The following is a 22,093-nucleotide window of genomic DNA, read 5'->3' as shown; positions in this document are numbered from 1 at the left end:
ACAACACAATACCAGACTGCTTAACATAAGAAACAACTCACCATAATTAAACCTGACCCAGACGCAGCAAGAGTCTGACCAAGCACAGGAGGACTACAAGCCTAAAGACTGTACTCTGGACTACTCACAGTTTCCATTGAACATAGTCAATATCACTTTATTGTAATATTTACGAATTGTATGATTGACACATTTCCTGAATATTGGGAATCTTTGCTTTTACTCCCAAGAGTTCCAGCTATTTGTTTTGTTGTTCAGCAAACTCAGTCCCTCATCAAAAAACTAGGCCAGCTCCTGCTCTGGAGCAATCTGAGCTATGAAGGGGGAGAGGAAAAGTTGGCCCACCATACCTTGGATATCACGTGAAGCCTCCAAAAATATCCTAGACGGCTGGAGCAGAAGCCCAGGCTCAGAGCCCTCCACTGTCAGAGGAGTGGAGAAGTCTTAGTGGGGGAAAGTGAGACTAACCAGAGAAGAAAAACACTTTTTAAACTGTTTTTGCCTCTGGAGAACGGTAAGAGCTTGGGTGGAAGGTAAGACAAGTTGTGGACTATGTTGTTCTTCCCTGTATTATACTTATGCTAAAAAAATATTCTACTGAGCCATTTACTTTATTTTCATATTCTTATCTTTTATCATTACTTATTGCATTGTCGAGAAGGAACCTGCAACCTGCAAGGGCTCCCGAGTGGTACAGTGCTCTAAAGCATTGCATCTCATTGCTTGAGGTGTCCCTACAGACAGACACCCTGGTCTGAACCCAGGCTGTATCACAAATGACCATGATTGGGAGTCCCATAGGGTGGCACACAGCGTAGTCTGGGTTTGGCCGGTGTAGGCCGTCATTGTAAATAAGAATTTGCATGACATTCTTATTAGGGGTGTGCCGACATGGAAAAAAAAAATGTTTTTTTTATGACTAAATAGATGTTGGCAAAATACCTCCCTGCACATTTTCACTGCAAAAGAGCTGCAGATTAGGATCAGCACGGAGGGGGTTGTGTGTGTGTGCCTGTGTCATCAACTTGCTGCAGGCAGACAAGTTTGCTGTCACTCAGTCAGAATACACATCAGCGTTTAATATTTTTGCCCTAACCTTTCCCCGCTTGCTAGATAGTATGGACATTGATGGCTTGACGGCAACAGTCCTCGACGTGTGATTTATCATAGTAGCATTCTAAATGATCAGACCGAAAACATGCGAGGAAAACTGATCAAGTGAAATTATGAAGCGAGTGGACAGGAGAAATATAGCTTAAATCTATCCAATCAACACAGCAGGATTAACGTATAGCCTGCCCTTCTCTTTACAGCAGCCAGTTGATTTATTTAGACCACATAGAACCTTGCACATGACTGACTGACATTAATAAGATAAGTCCTAACGGATAATTACAAAAGAACTTGATCATAATCATATCCAGAAAATTACATTATCCGTTACAAAACTCCTTTGTCCGACTACTCGGCCCATCCCTAATTATTGTGTACAATGGGAGTTAGCCTTATTAGTTGACAAGCCACTTGCACATACTTTGGTTTTGCAGTTACATTCAACTACATATTTATTTAGACAGTGATTCTAAAACGTTTAACTTGGCTCTATATTCCAACATTTTGGATTTGAGATAAAAATAAATAAATGTGGTGACAGTAGGAATGTCACATTTTATTTGATGGCATTTTAAAACACTATCTTTTTTTACCATTTAGAAATGAAAGCACCCCCATTTGAAAGTGTCATAAGTATTTGGACAAATTCACTTATTGTAAATTAAAATTAGTCAAAAGTGTAGTACTTGGTCCCATATTCCTAGCATGCAAAGTGTCACGGATCCCCTGGTACTGCTGCTCATTCCATTCACCAGCTCCAGAGGTCTACGTCTAGGCATCACTGAACTGGATACATTACCACCAAACCTGGACTGTCTTGTCTCATTATGGACACCTGGTTCCCATTCCTCTTGATTAGTATACAGTTGAAGTCGTACATTTACATACACCTTAGCCAAATACATTTAAACTCAATTTTTCACAATTCCTGACATTTAATACTAGTAAAAATTCCCTGTCTTAGGATCACCACTTTAATTTAAGAATGTGAAATGTCAGAATAATAGTAGAGAGAATGATTTATTTCAGCTTTTTGTTTCTTTCATCATCTTCCCAGTGGGTCAGAAGTTTACATACACTCAATTAGTATTCGTTAGCATTGTTTTAAATTGTTTAACTTGGGGTTTCAGGTAGCCTTCCACAAGCTTCCCACAATAAGTTGGGTGAATTTTGGCCCATTCTTCCTGACAGAGCTGGTGTAACTGAATCAGGTTTGTTGGCCTCCTTGCTCGTGCACGCTTTTTCAATTCTGCCCACACATTTTCTATGGGATTGAGGTCAGGGATTTGTGATGGCCACTCCAATACCTTGATTTATTGTCCTTGACTTTGTTGTCCTCCCTTGACTTTTTGTTGCAACCCCCGTACTTCACGGTTGGGATGGTGTTCTTCGGCTTGCAAGCTTCCCCCCTTTTTTTCCAAACATAATGATGGTCATTATGGCCAAAGAGTTCTATTTTTGTTTCATCAGACCAGAGGACATTTCTCCAAAAAGTACGATCTTTGTCCCCATGTGCAGTTGCACATTGGAGTCTGGCTTTTTTATGGCTGTTTGGGAGCAATGGCTTCTTCCTTGCTGAGCAGCCTTTCAGGTTATGTTGATATAGGACTCATTTAACTGTGGATATAGATACTTTTGTACCTGTTTCCTCCAGCATCTTCACAAGGTCCTTTGCTGTTGTTTTGGGATTGATTTGCACTTTCTCACCAAAGTACTTCAACACGCTTCTTCTTCCTGAGCGGTATGACGGCTGCGTGGTCCAATGGTGTTTATACTTGCGTACTATTGTTTGTACAGATGAAAGTGGTACCTTCAGACATTTGAAAATTGCTCCCAAGGATGAACCAGACTTGTGGAGGTCTACAATGGTCTACAATGAGGTATTGGCTGATTTCTTTGATTTTCCCATGATGTCAAGCAAAGAGGCACTGAGTTTGAAGGTAGGCCTTGAAATACATCCACAGGTACACCTCAAATTGACTCAAATTATGTCAATTAGCCTATCAGAATCTTCTAATGCCATGAAATCATTTTCTGGAATTTTCCAAGCTTTTTAAAGGCACAGTCAACTTAGTGTATGTAAACTTCTGATCCACTCAGAATTGTGTTACAGTGAATTATAAGTGAAATAATCTGCCTGTAAACAATTGTTGGGAAAATGATTTATGTCATGCTTAAAGTAGATGTCCTAACCGACTTGCCAAAACTGTAGTTTGTTAACAAGAAATGTGTGGAGTGGTTGAAAAACGAGTTTTAATGATTCCAACCTAAGTGTATGTAAACTTCCAACTTCAACTGTATGTGTTCTCTGTTCCCCATTGTCCTTGTTGGTTATTGTTACCATTGTCCGTTGGTTATGTGAGCACCTGTGCTGTTGTATTGGCCATCATTCAGATTTTTTTTTTGAGGTCACTGTCTATTCAATAAAGTTTCATTGGGAAACTAGATTTTTAAGGGACTTGTTTTCAGTTCCTACCACTTCCACTGGAAGTCACCAGTCTTTAGAAATTGGTTGAGGTTATTCCTTTGTGTAATGAAGAAGTACGGCCATCTTGAATGAGTGTCATTTGAAGTCTACTTTTTGAGACAGGAGCATGACTTAAAGTAGCTTGAGTTTGTTGTCTTCCTGTATTGAACACAGATTGTCCCGTATTCAATTTGATCGATTATTAACGTTTAAAAATACCTACAGTTGTATTACAAAAGTAGTTTGAAATGTTTTGGCAAATTTTACAGGTAACTTTTGATATATTTTGTATTGACGTTACGCAAGTTGGAAACTGTGTTTTTCTAAATGGACATTTTGGATATATATCGCCGAAATGAATCGAACAAAAGGACCATATGTGATGTTTATGGGACATATTGGAGTGCCAACAAAAGAAACTCGTCAAAGGCATGAATTATATTTTTATTTCTGCGTTTTGTGTTGCGCCTGCAGGGTTGAAATATGATACTCTCTTTGTTTACTGTTGTGCTATCATCAGATAATAGCATCTTATGCTTTCGCCGAAAAGCCTTTTTGAAATCTGACATGTTGGCTGGATTCACAACAAGTGTAGCTTTAATTTGGTATATTACATGTGTGATTTAATGGAAGTTTGATTTTTATAGTATTTTATTTGAATTTGGTGCTCTACATTTTCCCTGACTATTGGCCAGGTGGGACGCAAGCGTCCTGCCTATCCCAGAGAGGTTTTAAATAAAACTTGTATTATTTTTTATTGATCACAATTCTAGATCTCTAGCCCCTTGATATTATTGTTGGATCTGGTTTTAATAGCTAACATTTCAATGCCATAATAAATAGATATGCCAATAGTGGACAGCATTTTACTTCTCTTAACAATTTAATACTTTCTGAGAAGTAGCCATTATTTACTATTTTACACCAGGGGTTGCTATACATAACTTTAACACATTGTATAAGGGTTTCTCCTAAATTAAAATTATCCAGGCATTTACATATGAATTCCAGTCATACTTCATCAAAGGCTATGAATACCAGGCCTGGTGTCACAGATTCTTTATAGTTGTATGATTTTCAGTATTTTCTCGAAACTATCCATGTAAAAACCCTGTCTGACTAGAATGAATAATATATGACAATACCTTTTTAATAAATTCTATGCGCTATGCATTTTGCTAGAATTTTGGCATCACAATACTAAAGTGTAAGGGGTCTCCAGTTTTTTAGGTCGGACTTGATCTTTATATTTACCTCTTGGGTCCTGTTTCAGTAATCATTAAATCAGACCTTCTTGCTGAGAATTTAAGATTTTTATAGGAGTGGTTCAAGCATGTTAATAACGGACCTTTGAGTACATTGAAAAATATTTGATATACCTTTGATATACCAGCCCTGGAGTTTTCCCGGACGTGAAGGCTTTACTTGCATCTAGACGTTTCTCCTCTGTAATTAGGCCTTCACATGAGTATTTCTGTATACCTGTTAATTGTACACTATTAATATTAAAAATCCTTACAATTAACTTCAGTTAGTGGAGATGGAGGAAATGAAAACATATGATTGAAGTACTTCGCCTTTCTCTTTCAAAATATAATTTGATGAATCATGGATCACTCCATCATTTGTAACTTGTTTCTGTTAAATGTTGGTAGCATTTCTATGTTGAAGATGTTTCTATGTTGAAGATATGGTAGCATTTCTATGTTGAACATAATTACAGTTTCAACGGAAAGTATTCAGACCCCTTGACTTTTTCCACATTTTGTTACAATCTTATTCTAAAATTGATTAAATTGTTTTTTTCCTTATCAATCTACACACAAGACCCCATAATGCCAAAGAAAAAAAAGCTTTTTTATAATTTTTTTGTTAATTTATTATTTATTATAATAAATTCAGACCCTTTACTCAGCACGTTGTTGAAGCACCTTTAGCAGCGATTACAGACTTGATTCTTCTTGGGAATGACGCAACAAGCTTAGCACACCTGTATTTGCGGAGTTTCTCCTATTCTTCTCTGCAGATCCTCTCAAGCTCTGTCAGGTTGGATGGGGAGCATTGCTGCACAGCTATTTTCAGGTCTCTCCAGAGAAGTTCAATCGGGTTCAAATCCAGGCACTGGCTGAGACACTCAAGGACATTCAGAGACTTGTCCCGAAGCCACTCCCGCGTTGTCTTGGCTGTGTTCTTAGGGTCATTGTCCTGTTGGAAGGTGGACCTTCATATTAGTCTGAAGTCCTGAGCGCTGTGGAGCAGGTTTTCATCAAGCACTTCTCTGTACTTTGCTCCGTTCACCTTTGCCTCGATCTTGACTAGTCACCCAGTCCCTGCCACTGAAAAACATCCCCAAAACATGATTCTGCCACAACCATGCTTCACAGTAGGGATGGTGCAAGGTTTTCTCCAGAATTGACGCGTGGCATTCAGGCCAAAATTGTAAATCTTGGTTTCATCAGACCAGAGAATCATAGCAGGCTGTCATGTGCCTTTTATTTCGGAGTATCTTCTGTCTGGCCACTCTACCATAAAGGCTTGATTGGTGGAGTGCTGTAGAGATGGTTGTCCTTCTGGAAGGTTCTCCTATCTCCACAGAGGAACTCTAGAGCTCTGTCAGAGTGGCTATGGGGTTCTTGGTCACCTCCCTGACTAAGGCCCTTCTCCCCCATTTGCTCAGTTTGGCCTTGCGGCCAGTTTAGGATGAGCATTGGTGGTTCCAAACTTCTTTCATTTAAGAATGTGTGTTCTTGGGGACATTCAAGGCTGCAGAAATGTTTTGATATGCTTCCCCAGAAAACTTTTGGTTTTGATTATCTGGCCACTGTCTACAAATGCTCAGTTTTTTGCATTTGTGGCACGTAACCAATGCAAGTCAATATCCCTGATAATCCCATTTTTGCATGTCATGTCCAAATCATCTACACAATCAGAACCCATGTGTATTTGTGCTATTTGGGTAAACTATTCCTTTAATCATGGTCTCTAGATGGACGACATTGTGGCACCTGCTAGGACCAGTCTTGGCCACCACTGGTGTAGGTGCCAAGGAATGGGTCTCAAGATCCAACATGGTGGACATAATGCACAAAGCATCATATGTAACCGTTATATTGTATGCTCTCTTTTCTTTCCAGATCCAACATGGCAGTTACCAGCAAGTCTATGCCTGGCTCCACTATCGGCCCCACTCTGGGGTTTGATGACTACACTCTCTACAGCACCCTGTCAGATGACGAGCTGATGCAGCTGGCTATCGAACGCAGCCTTAGTGATCCCCACAATGCCACTTCACTGGGTGAAGCCAGCAAGACCTCCACAGCTCTAGGCAGAAGAACAGTCCAGTTCAGGGAAAATCCACCCACAACTACACCGAACCCATCAAATCCACCTAGGGAGGACCCAAGCCATAGGCCGCCTACTGCCAACCCACCTGACGCGTGTGTACCAGCTGAAAAGACCCTTCATTTGATTTTCATGATCCACTTTGGGTTTTGGGCCCCCATTTATATTAAGTTGTCGGCTACAGATAGTTACATGCATTTCAAATTCATTGGCATAATACATGTATTTCTTTTGAACATTTATTTGATTTAACTAGGCAAGTCAGTTAAGAACAAATTCTTATTTACAATGACAGCCTACCAGGGTTAGGGTTAAGGCCTTGTTAAGGGGCAGAACGACAGATTTTTACCTTGTCAGCTCAGGGATTCGATCCAGCAACCTTTGGGTTACTGGCCCAACACTCTGACCACTAGGCTACCTGCCGCCCCGTAGCACTATAACTGTCCTTATTTTTTTTTATTTTTCTATATTTTTTTTCACCTTTATTTAACCAGGTAGGCTAGTTGAGAACAAGTTCTCATTTGCAACTGCGACCTGGCCAAGATAAAGCATAGCAGTGTGAAGAGACAACACAGAGTTACACAATTAACAAGTCAATAACACAGTAGAAGAAGAAAAAAGAGAGTCTATATACATTGTGTGCAAAAGGCATGAAGAGGTAGGCGAATAATTACAATTCTGCAGATTAACACTGGAGTGATAAATGATCAGATGGTCATGTACAGGTAGAGATATTGGTGTGCAAAAGAGCAGAAAAGTAAATAAATATAAACAGTATGGGGATGAGGTAGGTAAAATTGGGTGGGCTATTTACCGACAGACTATGTACAACTGCAGCGATCGGTCAGCTGCTCAGATAGCAGATTTTTGCAATTCATTCCAGTCAGAGGCAGCAGAGAACTGGAACGAAAGGCGGCCAAATGAGGTTTTGGCTTTAGGGATTATCAGTGAGATACACCTGCTGGAGCGCGTGCTACGGGTGGGTGTTGCCATCGTGACCAGTGAACTGAGAGAAGGCGGAGCTTTACCTAGCATGGACTTGTAGATGACCTGGAGCCAGTGGGTCTGGCGACGAATATGTAGTGAGGGCCAGCCGACTAGAGCATACAGGTCGCGATGGTGGGTGGTATAAGGTGCTTTAGTAACAAAACGGATGGCACTGTGATAAACTGCATCCAGTTTGCTGAGTGGAGTGTTGGAAGCTATTTTGTAGATGACATCGCCGAAGTCGAGGATCGGTAGGTTAGTCAGTTTTACTAGGGTAAGTTTGGCGGCGTGAGTAAAGGAGGCTTTGTTGCGGAATAGAAAGCCGACTCTAGATTTGATTTTAGATTGGAGATGTTTGATATGAATCTGGAAGGAGAGTTTACAGTCTAAGCCAGACACCTAGGTACTTATAGATGTCCACATATTCTAGGTCGGAACCATCCAGGGTGGTGATGCTAGTCGGGCATGCGGGTGCAGGCAGCGTATGGTTGAAAAGCATGCATTTGGTTTTACTAGCGTTTAAGAGCAGTTGGAGGCCACGGAAGGAGTGTTGTATGGCATTGAAGCTCGTTTGGAGGTTAGATAGCACATTGTCCAAGGACGGGCCAGAAGTATACAGAATGGTGTCGTCTGCGTAGAGGTAGATCAGGGAATCGCCCCCAGCAAGAGCAACATCATTGATATATACAGAGAAAAGAGTCGGCCCGAGAATTGAACCCTGTGGCACCCCCATAGAGACTGCCAGAGGACCGGACAGCATGCCCTCCGGTTTGACACACTGAACTCTGTCTGAAAAGTAGTTGGTCAACCAGGCAAGGCAGACATCAGAGAAACCGAGGCTACTGAGTCTGCCGATAAGAATATGGTGATTGACAGAGTCGAAAGCCTTGGCAAGGTCGATGAAGACGGCTGCACAGTACTGTCTTTTATCGATAGCGGTTATGATATCGTTTAGTACCTTGAGCGTGGCTGAGGTGCACCCGTGACCGGCTCGGAAACCAGATTGCACAGCGGAGGAGGTACGGTGGGATTCGAGATGGTCAGTGACCTGTTTGTTGACTTGGCTTTCGAAGACCTTAGATAGGCAGGGCAGGATAGATATAGGTCTGTAACAGTTTGGGTCCAGGGTGTCTCCCCCTTTGAATAGGGGGATGACTGGCGCAGCTTTCCAATCCTTGGGGTTGCGACAATGGCGGCGGATAGTGTCAGAAATAGAGGGTCCAGATTGTCAAGCCCAGTTGATTTGTACGGGTCCAGGTTTTGCAGCTCTTTCAGAACATCTGCTATCTGGATTTGGGTAAAGGAGTACCTGGAGAGGCTTGGGCGAGTAGCTGCGGCGGGGGGGGGGGTGGGAGCTGTTGGCCGAGGTTGGAGTAGCCAGGAGGAAGGCATGACCAGCCGTTGAGAAATGCTTGTTGAAGTTTTCGATAATCATGGATTTATCGGTGGTGACCATGTTACCTAGCCTCAGTGCAGTGGGCAGCTGGGAGGAGGTGCTCTTGTTCTCCATAGACTTCACAGTGTCCCAGAACTTTTGGGAGTTAGAGCTACAGGATGCAAATTTCTGCCTGAAGAAGATGGCCTTTGCTTTCCTGACTGACTGCGTGTATTGGTTCCTGACTTCCCTGAACAGTTGCATATCGCGGGGACTATTCGATGCTATTGCAGTCCACCACAGGATGTTTTTGTGCTGGTCGAGGGCAGTCAGGTCTGGAGTGAACCAAGGGCTGTATCTGTTCTTAGTTCTGCATTTTTTTAACGGAGCATGCTTATCTAAAATGGTGAGGAAGTTACTTTAAAAGAATGACCAGGCATCCTCAACTGACGGGATGAGGTCAATGTCCTTCCAGGATACCCGGGCCAGGTCGATTAGAAAGACCTGCTCACAGAAATGTTTTAGGGAGCGTTTGACAGAGATGAGGGGTGGTCGTTTGACTGCAGATCCGTAGCGGATACAGGCAATGAGGCAGTGATCGCTGAGATCCTGGTTGAAGACAGCGGAGGTGTATTTGGAGGGCCCGTTGGTCAGGATGACGTCTATGAGGGTGCCCTTGTTTACAGATTTAGGGTTGTACCTGGTGGGTTCCTTGATGATTTGTGTGAGATTGAGGGCATCTAGCTTAGATTGTAGGACTGCCGGGGTGTTAAGCATATCCCAGTTTAGGTCACCTAACCCGAACAAACTCTGAAGCTAGATGGGGGCAATCAATTCACAAATGGTGTCCAGGGCACAGCGGAGGTAAGCCCAGGCACTGGGTGATGATAAGAGAGGTTGTATCTCTGGACATGCTGGTTTTAATGGGTGAGGTCACCGCATGTGTGGGAGGTGGGACAAAGGAGGTATCGGGGGTATGAAGAGTGGAACTAGGGGCTCCATTGTAAACTAAAACAATGATAACTAACCTGAACAACAGTATACAAGGCATATTGACATTTGAGCGAGACATACAGCGAGGCATACAGTAATCACAGGTGTTGATTGGGAGAGCTAGCTAAACCAGTAGGTGAGACAACAACAGCTAATCAGCTAGCACAACAACAGTACCTTATCTATAGTTACAGTGTAGAAAATAAAAGCTTTCTCTGATTATTATATGGATCTCGTCAGTAATGTGTGTCTATGTATCACTATACAGACATCTCCTTCAAAGCAAATGTAGTATATGTTTCCAGATTTATACAACCTTTGGTGGGGTTTGGCCATTCGATTTCATATGTAGGTTGCAGACATCATAAGTATGCATGAGTGGCGGTTTCCTCAAATAAATGACTTGACTCGTGCAGTGTTACCTTAATGATGTAGGATCTTAATTTGATCACTATTTTTTGGTGAGAATTCTTGCGCTGAAGGAAATGCAAATGAGCTTTGTGATTGACATAAATTAATAGAAAATCCGCGCTAACACAGTTATATTAACAGTACTGCACTTTACATGTAGCCTAATTTTGGCCAGCTAATAGCCTAACCATAATCAAAAACATTCTGGATTAAACATTGAAATCCTCTTGCTGCAGGATTATTTTGCTGCAACAATACCAGTCAAAATAACTTGACTAATAGTGACTCTATAGTTTTTCACAAAAACTTGGTGGTACCAGGGTTTAAAAAATATATAACTTATTAGTACCCTGCAACTGTGCATGTTGGATATCAACTATGCACATGCATTAAGCCTACCACTTAGAAATGCTTTCGGGGGAACACTTGAGCAGTGGATTGTGATGGTGGACAATTACTTTAGATGGCTGTACTGTATTCATTGATACAGAGCTTTCCATAGTACGCATGTCAGTAATGAAAGTTGTTTCAGGATTCAAATATTTCACTTTGAAGAAACACAATATACAATTAGATTAAGGACCCCCCATATTACTTTCATTTATTTGATGTACACATTTGCATAAAATGTGACTGTCAACTAATTATATCTCACCGTTCCTGTAGCAGGAGAAGGACATGTGAAGAAAGAAGGAAATGTGGAGACATTGTGGTGACTCATTTTGTAACTGGCAATGGAAAGCGCATGCTGGCATATCACAGAGGCGATGGCTCCATTCAGTACGTGCCAGACACAGAAAAGTAAGTGTGTCCTTTCACAGATGGTATTTAGCAACATATATTGCCTTCACACCAAGACATGAACACTTCAGTATATGTAATAATGTTTCTATATTATGTGATGATATTTGTTGTACTTTGTACATCATTTTTCCACGTTAAAGAATAGAAACCTGTTGGGATACCTGCTGGGATTTCCACCACTTTTCATCCTCATATGCATTATCTCCAGCAACATACCAACGTGTACCAATTTGTAAGTCGCTCTGGATAAGAGCGTCTGCTAAATGACTTAAATGTAAATGTAAATGTACATACTGTATGTGAAAACGATGCATTTCTTTTACAATACAGAACAACGAAAAGAAGAACAACAATGCACAACAGCGGTTTTCAAAACCTGCAACGTTTCTAGCCAGGGGAGGACATTTTCCTGCTCACCACGTGACCGCGATTCTCATAGTCTTTGAAAATCACTATATTTAAGAATGTTTTTACTTTTGATGACATCATCAAATTGGACTTTTTTTATCGTAGATTTTTAATCACAGTGCCATTTTCACATATATAGACAATGGTTTGGTGTTGGAAATAATAAATGAGGTAGAAAAGTGGTGAAATTCCCAACTTAAGTAACCAATGTCTTTCCAACACCATAAACCATAACTAAGGATGTGTGTATTTAATTTTAATCCACTTTCCATAACTCAAAGATAGCAAATCAATAAAATATTCACTAATTGAATTTGAGAATGTTCTGGATTGTCCCTTTAAAGGACTGCGAGATTCTGGCAATTAAGCCGTTTCTCTACTTAGCCAGAGTCAGATGAACTTGTGGATATCATTTTATGTCTCTATGTGCATTATGAAGGATGCTAGAGGTAGTTTTGCGAGCCATTGTTAACTAGTATTAGAGCAAGGACTGGAAGTCTACAGGTACAGTAGCATATGTTAGCTCTTCTATAGTTTATGTGGGCTAGGGAAAAAGGCAAGTGGATGATGATGGGTATGTTTGCCTATTAGGGAACAGGACCCTATTGTGAAAGCCATCCTGAATGGTGATGTGACTACGGTACGAGCTATGGCTAATAACATACTGCGGCCTGACAAGTATGGATGGATCCCGCTGCACGAGGCTGCATATTATGGCCAAGACCAGTGTGTCAGAGTTCTTCTTGGGGGTAAATGCAATTTAAAACCCCATAGATGTACTGTACATGTATAGTGAGTGGTTCCTTGTACATTTAGTAAAGTCATTCTTTGCATCATTGGTTGTTGTCCTTTTTTGTAAGGCTGGTATCTTTATATTTTATAGTCCCATTTAAGCTGGTACTTACCTGTTATTTACTGGGAAAGTGTGTAGTGGTAACAATTGACATTTTCTAGTCTCATGTTAAAGAATACAAAAGCAGTCCTTACCAAATGGTGCACCCATTTTACCAAGTAATTACCAAGTATTTTACCATTTTACCAAGTAAATGCCAGCTAAATAGCAGACTGTAAAATACAGTGTAAAATAAAGTATATCCTAATGTTCTTCTTTCCACTTTTCAAGCTCAACCTGGTGTGATTAACACGTGCGACCTGAAAGGCCGGACCGCTCTCATCTTGGCAGTGGAAAGCGAAAAGGTGGCCTGTGTAGAGGCACTTCTGGAGATGGGGGCTGACCCAGACCTTGCCAACAAGGAGAGAGAGAGCCCCCTCTACAAAGGTAAAACATTTGCCTTTAAGACCTTCTAAGACCTACAATATCTGCCAACCACTTTGTTATTATCCTTTTACTTTAAGCATAGTAAGTCATAGGCTACTGATAGTAAAATAACTTGTTGGATAGCAAGATCAGAAGACTGGGATTTTCTTTTAGCTGAAAAACATGTTGAATACATGAAGGGGGAGCACTTGTGAACAAGGGCACACTTCAGAAGAAAGGAGAGGTTATTGGGAGACAGGGATGGCTTGATATAGAAATACAGCTACACCCAAAATCTGCCATTACAGATGGCCTCTCCCAGTATCCTCTCAAGCTGTCTTGAGTACCCCAGAAAATTCTTCCATATAACTGCTGTCTGTCAATCTTTGACATTTTCCTCAGGTTGCGAAATGGACAATGCCGAGATTGTGGCCATGCTTCTGAATCACGGTGCTATGGTGAACAAATACTCTACCCAGGGCTGGACAGCTCTCCTAGAGGCTGTGAGCCGCAACAACGTTGAGATCTGTGAGATGTTAGTCCGGAACGGGGCTAAGGTCAACCCAACCAACCCAACCATGTCCAGTATCACACCACTTTCTACTGCAGCCCAGAATGGACATGTGGAAACACTTCGATTTCTTATTAAACACGGTATGGGTATGACTTCCCCTGGGAAAAAAGGATGAATTATGTAGGCCAAATGGCATTATACCGAATTGAGGCTATAACCATGGATATAACAAAAAACCTTTCTAACTGTACATTGTTCTGAATATGTTCTAGGTGCTGATGTCAATAGCGAGGCAAGTGATGGGTCCACAGCTCTGTATGAGGCGGCTAAGAACGGCCATGAGGACATTGTGGAGATTCTTCTTTCTCAGAAAGCTGTCGCAAACAAAGTGGGAAAGAAAGGACTTCTGCCACTCCATATCGCTGCCCAACAAGGAAATGATGGGTAGGTGAAATTAGCTTAAATTGCCTTGAAACATGGTTAGATTACAAATATCCCTGCACAGCACCCTTAACACTAGTACTCGCTAAAGAAAGCACTGTTGGTCATCCTCTTTAGCTTATGTATCAGATTCATCTACTGTGTTGTTATTAGTATTAGAGGTGTAACGACATGGCTATACTTGTATTTGTAATCATATCTGTAAATTGACAGTTGATACTCATGATCAGCAAAAGCTTAATTGTTTTATTATGCCTAAGTATCTGTGTGCTTCATTCTATAGCTAGAAGACTCTCCAGGGGTGTTCAAATCTCTTCAAGCACAGATCCCGCTAGCGGGATCAAATTCAAATACATCCGGTGAAATCTGAGCGCGCCAAATTCAAAATACAAAATCGTAATATTAAACATGAATGAAAATACAAGTGTCATACATGATTCTTTAGCTTAGAATCTTGGTAATCGAACCGCGTTGTCCAATTTCCAATAGGCTTTACGGCGAACGCATAGCATTTGATTATCTGAGGACAGCGCCCCACAACAACATATGTTTTCAAACCAGCACAGGTGTCATAAAATCATAAATAGATATCAAATAAATCACTTACCTTTGAAGATCTTCCTCTGCTTGCAATCCAACGGTCCCAGCTACACAATGAATGGCCGTTTTGTTCGATAAAGTCCTTATATCCCAAAAAGTTTAGTAGGCATCATTGAGTTCAGTAATCCACCAGTTCAACATGAAGACAAAGAAGTCCCAAAAGTTACTGGTGAAGTTCATCCAAACAAGTCAAACAACGTTTCTAATTAATCCTCAGGTAGTCTAATATTGAAATAAATGATCATATTTGATACCAAGACTAGTATGTTCAATGGGAAAGGAAAATAACGAAGCGCGCGCCCTCGTTCACGAGCGCAAAGAGACTACTTTTGCCTTCGTGCTCCCCTTGGATAAACTACTATTCCTCGTTGGTTTTTCTAAAGACAAGCCTGAAACCATGAATAAAGACTGTTGTCATCTAATGGAAGCTATAGGAACTGCAATCTGAGAGGTGTAAGTCATAGTTTTCAATAGCTTCACATTTGAAATAGCTGGGAGCTAAAAAAAAGGATTTCCCTCTGGTTTTTGCCTGCCATATCAGTTCTGTTATACTCACAGACATAATTTTAACCTCTTAGGTTTAGAAACTTCAGAGTGTTGTCTATCCAATTATAGCAATTATATGCATATCCTAGCTTCTGGGCCTGAGTAACAGGCAGTTTACTTTGGGCACGTCAGACAGGCGGAAACTCAGAAAACTAGACCGTGCGCTAAAAGCTTAAACTAATAACACAAATGATTGTATTTTTCTTGTCTATATTGAATACATCATTTGAACATTCAGTGTAGGTTGGAAAAAGCATGTCAACCCCTAGGCTAATGACTTCTTCAAAAGCTAATTGGAGTCAGGAGTCAGCAAACCTGGAGTCCAATCAATGAGACGAGATTGGAAATGTTGGTTAGAGCTAACTTTCCCTATAAAAAAACGCTCACAAAATTTGAGTTTGCTATTCACAAGAAGCATTGCCTGATGTGAACCATGCCTCGAACAAAATACATCTCAGAAGAACTACGATTAAGAATTGTTAACTTGCATAAAGCTGGAAAGGGTTACAGAAGTATCACTAAAAGCCTTGATGTTCATCAGTCCACAGTAAGACAAATTGTCTATAAATGGAGAAAGTTCAGCACTGTTGCTACTCTCCCTAGGAGTGGCCATCCTGCAAAGATGACTGCAAGAACACAGCGCATAATGCTCAGTGAGGTTAAGAAAAATCCTAGAGCATCAGCTAAAGACTTACAGAAATCTCTGGAAAATGCTAACATCTCTTTTGACGAGTCTATGATACGTCAAACATTAAACAAGAATAGTGTTCATGGGAGGACACCACGGAAGAAGCCACCACTGTCCAAAAAAAACTTGCTGCCCATCTGAAGTTTGCAAAAGTGCACCTGGATGTTTCTCAGCCCTACTGGCAAAATATTCTGTGGACAGATGAAACTGCAGTTGAGTTGTTTGGAAGGAACATACAACACTATGTGTGGAGAAAAAAAGGCACAGCACACCAACATCAAAACCTCATCCTAAATGTAAATCATGGTGGAGGGAGCATCATGATTTGGGGCTGCCTCAGGGCCTGGACAGCTTGCTGTCTTCGACGGAAAAATGAATTCCCAAGTTTATCAAGACATTTTGCAGGAGATAGACTATCTATCCACCAATTGAAGCTCAATGGAAGTTGGGTGATGCAACAGGACAATGACCCAAGATGGAGCCTGAGAAGCTGTCTATAAATCAACAACAGAAGGGCGTCAACAGAAGAAATTACACCTTCTGGAGTGGCCCAGTAAGAGTCCTAACCACAATGCGATTGAGATGCTGTGACATGACCTCGAGAACAGTTCACGCCAGACATCCCAAAGAATATAGCTTTACTGAAACAGTTTTGAAAAGAAGAATGGTCCAAAATTCCTCTTTACCATTGCATGTCTGATCCACAACTACAGAAAACGTTGTTTGAGGTTATTGCTGCCAAAGGAGGATCAACCGTTATTAAATCCAAGTGTTCACATACTTTTCCCAACCTGCACTGTGAATGTTTACACAGTGTGTTCAGTAAAGACCTGAAAACGTATAATTGTTTGTGTGATATTAGTTTAAGCAGACTGTGTTTGTTGTGACCAAGATGAAGTTCAGATCAAATGTAATGACCAATTTATGCAGAAATCCAGGTATTTCCAAAGGGTTCACATACTTTTTCTTGCCACTGTAAGTGCTGCCTGTCTTCCCAGTGGTCCACTTGGTGTGTGAACTGCTGCCTTCTCATAATTTGCAGGTCGTTGTTGACACATTAACTAGGATCAAGGGTACTCTACCCTACCTCCTATTTTCTCCGCACCTCAAAAGAAAAGTTAAAGGGACTCCCAGCCAATGAAAAGGCTGCTGTAATCATTCAGTTCGTAGAGCACATGATACGAAATGATAGTCATGCATAAACATTTGGTCGGACCTGTGACAAATATTCTAGACACACTAAAACCAAACTGTGAAAAAATGTTTTTGTTCCACCTAGAATATGAACCCCTTGTGTCCGGCCTTTGTGGTGGGCTTTACTTGTGGAGACTTTGAACCCATATTCCGGGTTGGATGATTCCCGCAATCAGGAGGATAATATCCAGGGAGGGAATTCTCCATCTTGGAATATTCAAATCAAATCAAATTAAATTGATTTATATAGCCCTTCTTACATCAGCTAATATCTCAAAGTGCTGTACAGAAACCCAGCCTAAAACCCCAAACAGCAAGCAATGCACGTATAGAGGCACCACTTTTCTTCAGAGAAGGAGGTGACTGAAAATGTTGTTGCTTGGTGGAATATATAATTTTACAAAATAAAATGCTTTAAACCATTATTACAGAGAATCTACCCCCTGCCTATTGGTTACTTAGCTTATTCAAGCCTGTCTCCAAATACAACACTGCCCCTATAAGACAAAAAAAGTTACTTACCTGACTCGCTTTTCAAACATGTCTAGAAATGCACACGTTTTGTACTCTTATAGGAAGCAATTACTCCCATATTGCTGACTACAAATGATCTATAACTGGGGTAATAACTCACTAACTAGCAAAATATGAATAAAATGTGCACACATGGCTACATGCAGCTCTCGCTTTGATCTCAAAACAAGTGCATCTACTCACCTCCACTCATGCTGTAAACGTGGGAGTGCAGTTCAAAATAAATGGCACAGATCCGTATATGTGACCCAATTCAGGAAACTAGGCGTATGTTGTGACTTCACAGGAGAGCTGTTTGAACGTACTAAAAATATTGTTTTATCAAAATGTGTTTTTTGGCAGAAATGCCTTCTCGAACATGTGAACTGTCGTGTACCTTGAAATCAAACTTTTATGCCATCTGTAAATACGAATACAATTGTTCAATTACAAGCCCAGTTGGTTTAGCCACAGAAAAAGGAAGTAACCTTTCCGCTAGCCATGATTGACTGAGATAATGAGTGTGCTGGACATGCAGAGATGAGTTTGGATTGGTCTATCATGTCTATAATATTCCGATTTCTGAAAGACGTGGGAACTTTGGGAAAGTTTTAGGGGGAAATTGCAACCCTAGCCCTTAATCCTCAAATCTGGGCACCCCCTAATTCCCCCTGTGTGATTTTCTATTTCAGTATCGTGTCGTTGCTGATCAAAGCCACCAGCAAGTCCAGAGTGAAACGCAGTGGCATCAGTCCCCTCCACCTGGCCGCCGAGTACAATTGGGATGAAGTCCTGGAGGTCCTGATCAAGGCCGGCTACGATGTCAATGCCGTGCTGTCGGAGGAACGCTCCAGGATGTATGAGGACCATCGTAGAACAGCGCTCTACTTCGCCGTCACCAACGGCAATGTGGACACGACCACCATGCTTCTAGAAGCCGGTGCCAACCCAAACCTGGACACATTCAACCCGCTACTTGTGGCCATGAGGCAAGGTAGTATTGAATTGGTAACTTTGCTGGTGGAGCACATGGCCAACGTCAATGCCTACATCCCCACTCACCCCACCTCATTCCCAGCCACCGTCATGTTCAGTATGAAGTATCTGTCCATGCTGAAGTATCTGATGGACAACGGATGCGATGCCCTCTCCTGTTTTAGTTGCACTTACAGCAGTGGTCCACACCCACCCCTTCAGGAGACCTCTGAGAGAGATGATTTGCGCTACAATACCGATATGCGCAGAAATACCGGGGAACCTGTTCAGGTAAATAGAATAGGAGTGAAATGTTTAGTGTGTGCTTGTGTAATATTTTCACATACAGTAGGATACATTTCTTTAGGGATCCCTTGATAAAGATGAGAATAGAAGACTGTATAAAATAAATACATACTGAGCTCTCTTGTATGCTAAAAAATATATTAATTGTATACTAATGCAATTGCTCAGAGAAATGCATTTTGTATAACAAGCAATTTAAAAAACCTCAAAAGGATAGCGGTCAAAATGATTGGATCCCCTGTTTTCAAGACTCCAGCACCCTCCCCTTGCAAACACTGAGCCTTTTTCTCAAATGTTTTATGAGATTGGAGAACACATAGAGAGGGGTCGTGGACCATTCCTCCATACAGAAACTTTTCAGATCCCTGATATCCTTCATCTGCGCTTATGGATTGTCCTCTTCCATCCAAACCATAGGGGTTCCACTCAAGAGACTGAGATGGCCATTGCAAAATGTTTATTTGCAAAAAACATTTATTTGTGGATTTGTATGTGTGCTTGGGGTTATTGTACTGCTGGAATGTCCACTTTTGGCTTCAAATTTCAGCCTCCTGGCAGATGAAACCAGGTTTTTGGCAAAAATGTCCTGGTACTGTCGCGGTTGTCGAAAGAAGTAGACCAAAGTGCAGCGTGGAGAGTGTACATTAATTTTTTTATTTAAAATGTCGCCAACAAAATAAGAAATGAAAAAAACAACCGTGAATCTCACAGGGCTATAGTGCCACTAACAAAGATAACTACCCACACTGAAAGGAGGGAAAAAGGGCTACCGAAGTATGATTCCCAATCAGAGACAACGATAGACAGCTGTCCCTGATTGAGAACCATACCCGGCCAAAACATAGAAATAAAGAAACATAGAAAAACGGATCTGTAAGGTCAGGGCGCGACAGTACCCCCCCCCCGCCCCCTCCCAGCGGACTCCGGCCATAAAAACCTGAACCTATAAGGGAGGGTCTGGTGGGCATCTATCCGCGGTGGCGGCTCTGGTGCGGGACGTAGATCCCGCTCCACCTCTGGCTCACCCAACTTTGGTGGCGCCTCGTCGACAACCCCGGACTGGGGACCCTCTCTGCGGGCCCCGGACTGGGGACCTTCGTTGCGGGCCCCAGACTGGGGACCCTCGTGGTGGGCCCCAGACTGGGGACCCTCGTTGCTGGGCCCGGAAAGGGGATACATTTAAAGGGGAAACATTTAAATTCAAAGCATTTAAATTCAAAGCCCAGACCCAGTTTTGTTGTGTGTCTTATTTCTTGTTTCACAATAAATAAATACATTTTGCATCTTCAAAGTGTGTTGCATATTGTACAAACCCCCCAAAAATACAAACCACCCTCTGGAGAGCCCTGCGGTTGCGGGCGGTGCAGTTGCCGTTTCAGGCGATGATACAGCCCAACGGGATGCTCTCAATTATCCATCTGTAAACGTTTCTGAGGGTCTTATGGGCCAAGCCGAATTTCTTCAGCCTCCTGAGTTTGAAGAGGCGCTGTTGTGCCTTCTTCACCACACTCTCTGTGTGGGTGGACCATTTCAGATTATCATTGATGTGTACGCCGAGAAACTTGAAGCTTTCCACGTTCTCCACTGCTGTTTCGTCGATGTGGATAGGGGCGTGCTCCACGTGCTGTTTCCTGAAGTGCCCGATCAGCTCCTTAGTTTTGACGTTGAGAGTGTGGTTATTTTTCTGGCCCCACTCTGCCAGGGCCCTCACTTCCTCCGTGTAGGCTGTCTCGTCATTGTTGGTAATCAAGCCTTGGTGTAAGGTAGAGGGGACATGATCCTTAATTAACTAGCCTCTCAAAGCACCTCATGATGACAGGTGAGTGCTACGGGGCGATCGTCACTTAACCTGTCTGCTACCAGTGGGACGGTAGCATCCCACCTTGAAAAACAGCAAGTGAAATTGCAGGACGCCAAATTCAAAACAACAGCAATCCTATAATTAAAAGTCCTCAAATATACAAGTATTATACACCATTTATGTCATGCAGGTGAAAGAGGACCCAAAAGCGACTTAACAGAAACAGAGTTTATTTAAGTCCAAACAGGGAATAACAGAAATCCTCTAGTCTGTAGAGGGGAATAACTGGAGAAGCGGCCACAGACTGCAGGTCGCTTCGGGTAGACGCAGGCCGTAGTAGACAGAGACACCTGCTCACACGCAGCATCTGATGAAGGCAAAAAACACGACAGGACAGGGCGAAACGCAATCACAGCATGGTGAATACTAAACAAGGAACCGACGGGACAGGAACGGAACACAAAGGAATAAATAGGGACTCTAATCAGGGGAAAGGATCGGGAACAGGTGTGGGAAGACTAAATGATGATTAGGGGAATAGGAACAGCTGGGAGCAGGAACGGAACGATAGAGAGAAGAGAGAGCGAGAGAGTGAGAGGGGGAGGGGGAGAGAGAGGGATAGAAAGAGGGAAAGAACCCAATAAGACCAGCAGAGGGAAACGAACAGAATGGGGAGCACAGGGACAAGACATGATAATAAATGACAAACATGACAGTACCCCCCACTCACCGAGCGCCTCCTGGCGCACTCGAGGAGGAATCCTGGCGGCAACGGAGGAAATCATCGATGAGTGAACGGTCCAGCACGTCCCGAGACGGAACCCAACTCCTCTCCTCAGGACCGTAACCCTCCCAATCCACTAAGTATTGGTGACCCCGTCCCCGAGAACGCATGTCCATGATCTTATGTACCTTGTAAATAGGTGCGCTCTCGACAAGGACGGGAGGGGGGGAGGGAAGACGAACGGGAGTGCGAAGAAAGGGCTTGACACAGGAGACATGGAAGACAGGATGGACGCGACGAAGATGTCGCGGAAGAAGCAGTCGCACAGCGACAGGATTGACGACCTGGGAGACACGGAACGGACCAATGAACCGCGGAGTCAACTTACGAGAAGCTGTCGTAAGAGGAAGGTTGCGAGTGGAAAGCCACACTCTCTGGCCGCAACAATACCTTGGACTCTTAATCCTGCGTTTATTGGCGGCTCTCACAGTCTGTGCCCTGTAACGGCAAAGTGCAGACCTCACCCTCCTCCAGGTGCGCTCACAACGTTGGACAAACGCTTGAGCGGAGGGAACGCTGGACTCGGCAAGCTGGGATGAGAACAGAGGAGGCTGGTAACCCAGACTACTCTGA

At 42.4% G+C, this 22,093-nt stretch overlaps 1 protein-coding gene across 3 annotated transcripts in view; it reads left to right on the top strand.

Annotated features, from left to right (window-relative positions):
- The first annotated feature begins 397 nt into the window (after positions 1–397).
- Positions 398–22,093, top strand: part of LOC123994928 (ankyrin repeat and SOCS box protein 2-like) — a 37,511-nt gene continuing 15,815 nt past the window's right edge. The window contains exons 1-8 of one of the 3 annotated variants that reach the window (XM_046298048.1): positions 398–514; positions 6,715–7,017; positions 11,355–11,489; positions 12,492–12,649; positions 13,024–13,179; positions 13,561–13,812; positions 13,945–14,116; positions 18,347–18,920. In XM_046298048.1, the coding sequence (XP_046154004.1) occupies positions 6,722–7,017; positions 11,355–11,489; positions 12,492–12,649; positions 13,024–13,179; positions 13,561–13,812; positions 13,945–14,116; positions 18,347–18,920 (1,743 nt within the window). In that variant the 5' untranslated portion in view covers positions 398–514; positions 6,715–6,721. Of the gene's footprint in view, positions 534–6,714; positions 7,018–11,354; positions 11,490–12,491; positions 12,650–13,023; positions 13,180–13,560; positions 13,813–13,944; positions 14,117–18,346; positions 18,921–22,093 lie in introns of all 3 variants that reach the window. The other 2 variants (XM_046298049.1, XM_046298047.1) reach the window with 2 other exon arrangements.

This window comes from Oncorhynchus gorbuscha, linkage group LG14, assembly GCF_021184085.1.
Source record: "Oncorhynchus gorbuscha isolate QuinsamMale2020 ecotype Even-year linkage group LG14, OgorEven_v1.0, whole genome shotgun sequence".
Lineage (NCBI taxonomy): Eukaryota > Metazoa > Chordata > Actinopteri > Salmoniformes > Salmonidae > Oncorhynchus > Oncorhynchus gorbuscha.
Note: the sequence above shows the minus strand (reverse complement) of the source record. Positions and strands in the feature narration are given on the sequence as shown.